The sequence below is a fragment of the Lytechinus variegatus genome, chromosome 1 (assembly GCF_018143015.1).
Source record: "Lytechinus variegatus isolate NC3 chromosome 1, Lvar_3.0, whole genome shotgun sequence".
NCBI classification, from domain to species: Eukaryota; Metazoa; Echinodermata; class Echinoidea; order Temnopleuroida; family Toxopneustidae; genus Lytechinus; species Lytechinus variegatus.
In genome coordinates, this window is record NC_054740.1 from 64754608 (window position 1) to 64762836 (window position 8229).

Below are 8229 nucleotides of genomic sequence, written 5' to 3' on the forward strand. Positions count from 1 at the left end.
AACCAATTTCCAAGAAAATTTCTATTAATGAGCAAAATAATTTACTTCACATCATTTGCTCCGGATCCAGGCGCTGTCACCACCTCCCTTTATTCAGAATAGACTACTACGTGTGTAGTAGTATATTCTCATGGATCATATCTTTGATCATATTCGCAATATACTTTTATCACGAATGCCCCACTAAGTACTGTATGTGAAGGCATCCCATGTATAAATGGCAGTTGTCATCAACTTTATTTTTCCCATGTCTGTTTAGCCTGCCCATTTTGACATTTGAATCGACAAGTGCCCACAGTCCGCACTATACACTACTGAGATAAATTAAAATTTGTGAATCAAATGGAATCTGTGCATAGTGCAATTCATTTCAGACAAGCTGAACATGCTGAACTGGGACTGAGTGAGATGAGACTCGGTGCACTAGAGAGCTCCCGAGTCCTGACAATGACCTAAGGCTTCGCCGTGCACCAACTACACATCCAGTCAACTCAACTCTGTTTTGATTCCTTGTTTATCTCATTTTTATGTGGCACGTTTGGTGAGTATAAATCCTTACTTGAAGAAGAATGCAATTCAATGTTAAACACTCTGACTGACCACTCTTATTACAGGCCCAAAACCACTATTTCGGCACAATTGGAGAATCACAAAAATGAAAAAATAAAGTGAACGAAATTGGATTAATTTTATTAATATTCAAAGTGACATATATTCAAGTTCATAGTTGAAAAATATGAGCACATAATGTTACTTCGTTATCATAGTGGGATAATTTCTTTCACGGGATGTAAATTTCCCTCTGTAACATACGTTACCACTATCATTAACTCCCAAATGCTTTTAAATCGGTCACTACAGTCAATAATTGAGAACGTAATAAACCAGAAGTGCAGTAACCATCGGCTGTAATATTTGTAAAAAAATTGCTGCCAGATTATACCATGACCAATGACCTACGTGAGATACGAAACATAAGCGTGTCATATTTTGTTAAACCTACTTAATTTTAGGTTTATGAGTTTTCTTTCTATTTGACATCTGAATCTACGACAGAAACTATTTTCATCATTTAGGAGTACCAACGTGCCAGACAATTAACGAGTAACATCAAGGACGCAAGTGATACTGTGTACTTAGAATTATATTCAATGGTTTCCATGTAACGTAAGTTACATATTATAAGTAACGTAAGTTACATGGGTAATATTATTATATGTGATTTTGTTTTGGTATATATTCATACATTAATTTGTCATAAATTGTAAGTGAACGTATACAACACCCCATGTTCCAATGAATTGGAGATAAAAATTATCAAACGCTACACTTCGAATATCTATAAAACTGTAAAACTTTCTGACTTGTCAGTGTATATACTCTACACAAGAACAATAATCCATAACCTGTGAGAAGACAATTTGAGGCACTATACATTATGCCAATAAAATCACGAGAGTTGGGAAAACGCTATTTCGTTATTCAACATGTTCAAGGGATAAGTATGCCATGCTTTGCGTTTGATTTCAATTGAGAAATCGGTAACGTAGATTTCACGTTGATTTTATCAGCATGAAAGTATACGTATCAATCCTCTTGTAAATTGTTATCTTTAATGTTCCGAATCCATTAGTACCAGTCGCTTTAATAGGCTGTTTAAACGATTGAATAAAACAACAATAAACTTAATACAGGAACACTCTAGAGAACAGCGATTGCAATATTGTACAAAGAAGTAAAAAAATCCAAACCCTTGCATGGAACAACAAGAAATGGCAATAAATGAGATACTCGGTTATATGTGCTCTCAAACATGAACAATAACGCCCTATGCACAATATATCTATCTATCGATCATGAACTTGCTGAAGAAGAACTGTAGGAAAAGGTAAATAACAAACAAATTTTGTCACCCTTTATCAATAACACCTCAGTTGGATCTCAATAGCCTAAGAAATAACATCACATTTCTAAGTTTAACAAAATCTATATGCATAAATAAAAAATAAAAAAATTAAAAAATGAATTAAATAAATTTACATGCAAGTAGGCCTAAAACATTTTAAACATGTATTTTAAGTTAACCCATATCACGAAATTGATAGCAAATATGTGAGAAAAAATATCAGTTGTTAATCCCCGTGTTAATCATGCCACATGAATTTGTCTCCTGTGTTAATGTTTTGACTTTGTTATTTATAAATATAAATTAAGTGAAAATCTAATTGCTATATTACAAGTTATACAATGTACTAATAACAATGATAGGGAATGATAACTTCAGTCTTAATGCAACTGAATCTATAACACCAGCTATTCGGCGAATTCGTTCCCTGAGCCTTTTTACTCTTGCGTTTGTGAATTCCTTGACTCGCTTCTTTCTTTGTTAAATTAATGACAGATTGGTATAGAATACAATCTGTTGGCGCTTACGTGCCCTATAAGCGGCCTGTATCTCAGCTCTGCTTCTTCCCATTGCAACTCTATAAAAAAATAAGAGAAGAATGCAAAAAAAACCAGTTAGTTTTATAAACCATATCACTTACTGAAACTTATGTTTCGCTATAGGGTTTATGAGTTTATTAGTCTGGTCCATGATGAGCAAGGATAATCGTTGAAACGTGTATTTCATACCATTTGTTGTATTTTCTTCATTCAAAATAGTTTCTTCTTCACAATGAGATAACAATTGATATTCCCAACACTAATTCCAGTGATATTTTTTGTTTACAAATGGTCATGTAAGGAATTCCCTAATTAGTATTTGATCATAGGAGATATATACTATTTAATACAACTCTTCCCCCAGAGAAGCCCACTAACAATTATACTAGAACAATAAAATCTGTTCTTATCCATGCATAATCTCTGAAACAGCCTTTTAAATGACACAAGATTGTTGAAACTTACGTTACCAAAGCATGAAACTTACGTTACCACATCATTACAGATGCCTGATCCATTAATGTTTAAAGAAAAACTTTATTTATCGCTTATTCAATATTTTTTCTTTTTATAATTTACATTTTTCCTTTATACTCGAAGTATGATAATATTTAAGCCAGGTTCAACAACAAAACTTACAAATCAAATTATTGAACAGACAGTTATGTTTATTTACGTTCCACTGAACCCCCTAACAATTAATAAAAAAAAACACAATTTAACATGGTTTGACACAGAAACTCTTCTACATCTTAGCTGCAACAATAAAATTGGTTCAAAGTGACATACTTTTCTGTGGTTTATCTATTTTAATGTGGCTATATTTTGAAACTTACGTTACCAAAATTTGTAACTTATGTTACCTGATAATTGAGTGATTTATTTGGAAATAATATACCTGCAGATCAACGTAATGATTATGTTTTACATTGGGAGCTATATACCAAATAAATCCACAACAATCACATAAAAAACATGATTGTATAACAAAAACAATGTATATTTTCAACTTGAAATACTCACCCTAAATTTTCAACCCGTCTTGTTTGCAGGTTAAATTGTATTTTGTACAGTCGATACTCGTGGGAAGCTGTTCCTAAGCTTTCTAATGACCACTCGCAGACGGCGCATACCTCAACTATATTTATTTTTACTGAATTAATGACTAATACAGATATTTCCGATTGTGTGGTAACGTATGTTACATCACGTATGTTACATCTGTGGATTAAATTGGTTAAGTTGGCAATATAATAATGAATCCTAAGACCCCCATGGGAAGGGAGATTATAATCTTTTAGTCTTAACTCATGAGCAATGATTCAGAGCTCTGTACCTTCATACATTTTATAAAAATGGTAACGTATGTTACACCTCTTAAAACTACTTGTTTCTAATCTCTCTTCTTCATGTTACAAGTCCCACTACGTTTGAATCGGAATGTTAAAGCATTGTTAAACACATATATATACCCCTTGTGGTTAGAAAAACAATGTAGTGGTGTAGTTCTCACTGTAATATCATAGCCGAATATGGAGTATAAACATGGTAACGTAGGTTTCACTAGATCCGGAGACACATTTTCAAGCGGTGTATTTTTTTTAAAACAACGGTTAATTCAAAAGATTTTGGTATATTTCATGGGACATTTAGCTGCCTTTATAAAGCTGTGATTAAGTTTCTTCTCTGTGCTTATATATTCAAATAAAGTTGAAAAAACATGAAAAAATATTACTGGCGACAAGCACTTTTTAGCCTGTAGCCCAAATTCAACCCTCCCCCAACGCTTTATTGCTTTAATTTTGCCTTTGAAATTAAATTAACCTTTGTTTACATGTCCCTTGGCATCACATTAAAACACAAAATCATTCAGAAAAAGCTTTGTTTCTCCGAAAGATGAGCAAGAACGCTGGAGACATGATTTTTGACCAATTGTGCCGAAATAGTGGTTTTGGGCCTACAATACAGTAACATAGCATAGACCGGGCGTACAAATAACAACATACATCATGTAGTGTTGATCTCCAAAAGTAACGGAGGAAGAGGAAGAAGTCTGAGAGTCGAAGAGAATAAGAGATGCTGAAAATGCTGAAAAATTTCATCCATATCAGATAACAAATAACAAAGTTATTGAATTTCAAAGTTTAGCAATAATTTGTGAAAATAGTTAATAGCAATAGCCAATAGGTCATGCTGATGATGTCACATATCCCCACTTTCTTTTTCTTACAACATGAAATCATATTTGTTTCATTTTTTTCATACATGTGTGTCTCCTTTATAAGTTGCAGCAATGAATATGTAAAGTACTAAATCAGTTGTCAATCCATTTTTTCAGTTCTTGGTAGAAATAATTAGAATAAACCTAATTTCATATAATAGAATACAAAAGAACAATTGGGGATATGATATGAAGTTGCTTATTGAATATTCATGAAGACATGCCTCAAACTGTTTCATCGGAATAATGAAAATTTTTAAAATCGCATATATTCCTAGTCTGATTTTGATTAAATTGATCAAATTTTCAGTGTTTTGTTTGATATCTCTTCATAACAGATTAAGAGAAATCAACAGGCTGAGAATAATATGATTTAAATAGATTAAGAAAAATCAGACAAACAAAACACTGAGAATTCAATCAAATTTCTTCAAAGAATTTAGTGATAAATCTCTTATGTAATTTTGGTGGCAGCTGTGGGATGAAAATCCATGCAAAAATACATTAATGTTCCAAGTGCTCTGTCTTGGGTTTTTTTTTAGAAAAAATCCTTAAACATTAATTTGTGACTATGAGAGTATTGTTATGGAGTTCAAAAATTCTAACATTTGTATCCCAAATTTTCAATCCTTTAATTGTTGATGGCTTTCTCTTGAGTTTGTTTTGCATGTAAAATATACCTGGGCTCAGGACTTGCCTCATAGCGTACACAGAAACAAACTTACGTGCGTGGTTCAAGTGGCTTCAGTTACATGTACTTAGAGTGATGGCCAAAACTGTTTAATAATGTGAGGCTTCTGTTTCTTATCAAAATAAAGTTTGTGCAAAGTACATGATAATAGTTGACATTTGTAAGCTCCTGAAATTTTGAAGTATGATATTAAAGGAATATTTGTTTGGTAATTTCACAAACAAGTTGTAACTATTTGGTTCAATTTCCTTTTATTTCAGGTCCTTGTCAAATGTAAGATGGAAAGCACTCAGCAAGATAAATCTGACCCAGCCTCACAAACCAGCTCAGCTTCAGTAGTACCAGGACACCATCGGTCACAGAGGTCAAAAAGCAATGAAGATTCAGCCTCTGCTAGACCACCACTTGAAAGAGGAACCCAGCTAATGAACTTTGACTCCCAGAATCCAATGCTAGCAGAGAAAAAGAAACAAGATGAGTCTGAAATTCCACAAGATCTGTCAAAACATGGGAGCAATCTGTCTCGAGAGACCTCGTCCGAGACCACAGAAACTGTGGACATGCAGTTTGTTGTTGTGGATGATGACGACGATGACATAGAGGATGATGATGTGGGAGATGAGTTCATGCAAACTGAGTCCTTGGATAGCCCCGGTGAAGCATCATTGAATGCTGCAGGATCGGAAAACAGTAGTCCTGGATTCTTTCTCAAGTGCAGTATGTGTGATCGCGTGTTTTCTAGCCAACAGAGGCTTATGCTTCATATCAACAAACACATGGGAGCCAAGCCATATGCATGTCCACAGTGCCCAGCCAACTTCAACTCAAGGGCATCATTTCAAAGGCATCGGCGCTCCCACAAAAACTCAATGGCTGATATTCAGACACATACATGCACCCTGTGTCACGCTCAGTTTTCAGATATTCAGCATTTGACAGAGCACCTGAAGATTCACACAGAGAAGCGTAGAAGCTGTCCACATTGTGGAATCTTCATCGGTGGCTCCCGTAGCATGCAAAAACACATTAGCATAGAGCATCCTTCAATGGTTAAGACCTACAAAAAGCACAGACCTCCCAATATACCTGTCAGGATCGACCTTCCATCAGCGAGTCCAAACCAATTGCCCTCAACATCAAATGAAGGAGAAAAACCTGTTAGTTGTAGACGTTGTGGCAGGCAGTTCCAAACAAATAGAGCACTACAAGGCCATATGAAAGGGCATAGTCGACTGTATCAATGGAACCCTCGGAGGTGCAAGTGTGGGATTCTGTTGGCTGATGAGGCAGAGTATCAAAGACATCTAAAGAACTCTTGTTGCTCAGCTAGTTCTAGTTTGGATATGTTGTCACCACCTGTAGACTCACCTGGAAGTCTTTCTCCAGTGTCTCCTAACAGTGCAGCACATTTGATGGCCCTCTCAGCTCAAAGACAAGCTAACATCCGGAGCAGGAGCCTGGATTCATTTCTGAGAAATCCCCCAGCACCTTTTGCTTTCATTAATAGATATCCTGCAAGTGCAGAGGGTTCTTTGGTAGATTTTCCACAGTCCCTGGCAGCACAGTCTGCAGAATCGACACATTCCATGGGGAATCTTCACTTTGAAAAAAGCCCAATGAGTAAAGAGACACCAAGCAGCCAGAGTACTTCTGAACAAAGAAGCCAGAGTCCTGTCAACAGAATCACCATTAAGACAGAAGCTGAGGACGATGAAGAATGGAGTGAGGTTGTCAACATTGTACAAGTCCACAGTAACACAACAACATCTGAGGAACCATCTGCGGATGGTGATTGTGTTCAGGACCAGCCACCTGACTTTTCTTTAAATAGAGAGGAACAAAAGGCCCACAAAGGAAGACCTGAACAACCAGCTGCAAATACGATTACACACACCAGACATAACGAGAGAGATGATCAACTGAGGAAAGTTCAACCTTTGGTCCAAAGTGGAGCAGAGGCATCATCATCCAGTGGAACAATACAATTGGAAAGACCAGTTGAGCCGCCCATTGTTCCTGGAAGATTCTCTTTACCTCTAGTTGATGATCCTAGAAGGGGTAAGGACTGTGGTCCTTCTCTCGGAAGAGTAAGCAGTGAATCTCCCAACATGCAGATTTCGTCTTCCCAGAGCAGTCAGCCACCACCTAATCCTCTTGTCAATACTTCCCTGATGGGGGAAAGAGACCAAGAGGGATTGCCGTGGCGTTGTTCATTCTGTGGTATCACATTTGAAGACAGTTTGATGTATGTTATACATAAAGGATGTCATGAGCCAGGGTCCAGGTTCCGTTGTAGTATGTGCGGAGAACAGTGTGCTGATAAAGTTACTTTTATGCTACATTTTGTGAGAGGGCAGCACACAAAACCAACCCATGTATAGCCTGGTGAACTTTTCCAATTAAACAAAATATGCTACATGTACATTGTTTGATGAAATTTAAAAATGGCTAGTACTTAATAATGAATTTTATTGCTTGCCATCTTTCATGTAACACCTTTGCATTGTTAGAAGTTACAGGCTGAAACAGATATTTCAGAACTGCAGTAGCCTCTTTACCTTGATGAAAGAAAGGAAGAAGATGATAACAATAAGATGAATTAATGCTTTGAAATAAAATCCAAGAATATTGATTTATATATATTTCTGATGTATGAAAAGACTTCATAGACGTGTACATTTCAAATTTTTGCTCTGACTCTTGAGCTCATTACATGCATATGTGCACATGTATTTTGTCATGTCCTTTCAAAGATGTTAATGGTCTAAATGACAAAAATCAATATCATGATTATAATCTATCATTGTTTGTGTGATTTTGTGGAGATCTTCTTTATTATAAAATCTATTTAAAAAAATTGATTATTTATATC

At 35.6% G+C, this 8229-nt stretch overlaps 1 protein-coding gene across 1 annotated transcript; it reads left to right on the forward strand.

Annotated features, from left to right (window-relative positions):
• Positions 1–92: 92 nt before the first annotated feature.
• Positions 93–7881, forward strand: LOC121419855 (zinc finger and BTB domain-containing protein 24-like). The gene is made up of 2 exons (XM_041614320.1): positions 93–541; positions 5618–7881. The coding sequence occupies exon 2, from the start codon at positions 5636–5638 to the stop codon at positions 7736–7738; it is 2103 nt and encodes a 700-aa protein (XP_041470254.1). The 5' UTR covers positions 93–541; positions 5618–5635; the 3' UTR covers positions 7739–7881.
• Positions 7882–8229: the final 348 nt, after the last annotated feature.

Coding starts and splice junctions, on each gene's coding strand:
- LOC121419855 (XM_041614320.1), top strand. CDS start 5,636: ATGGAAAGCACTCAGCAAGATAAATCTGACCCAGCCTCACAAACCAGC.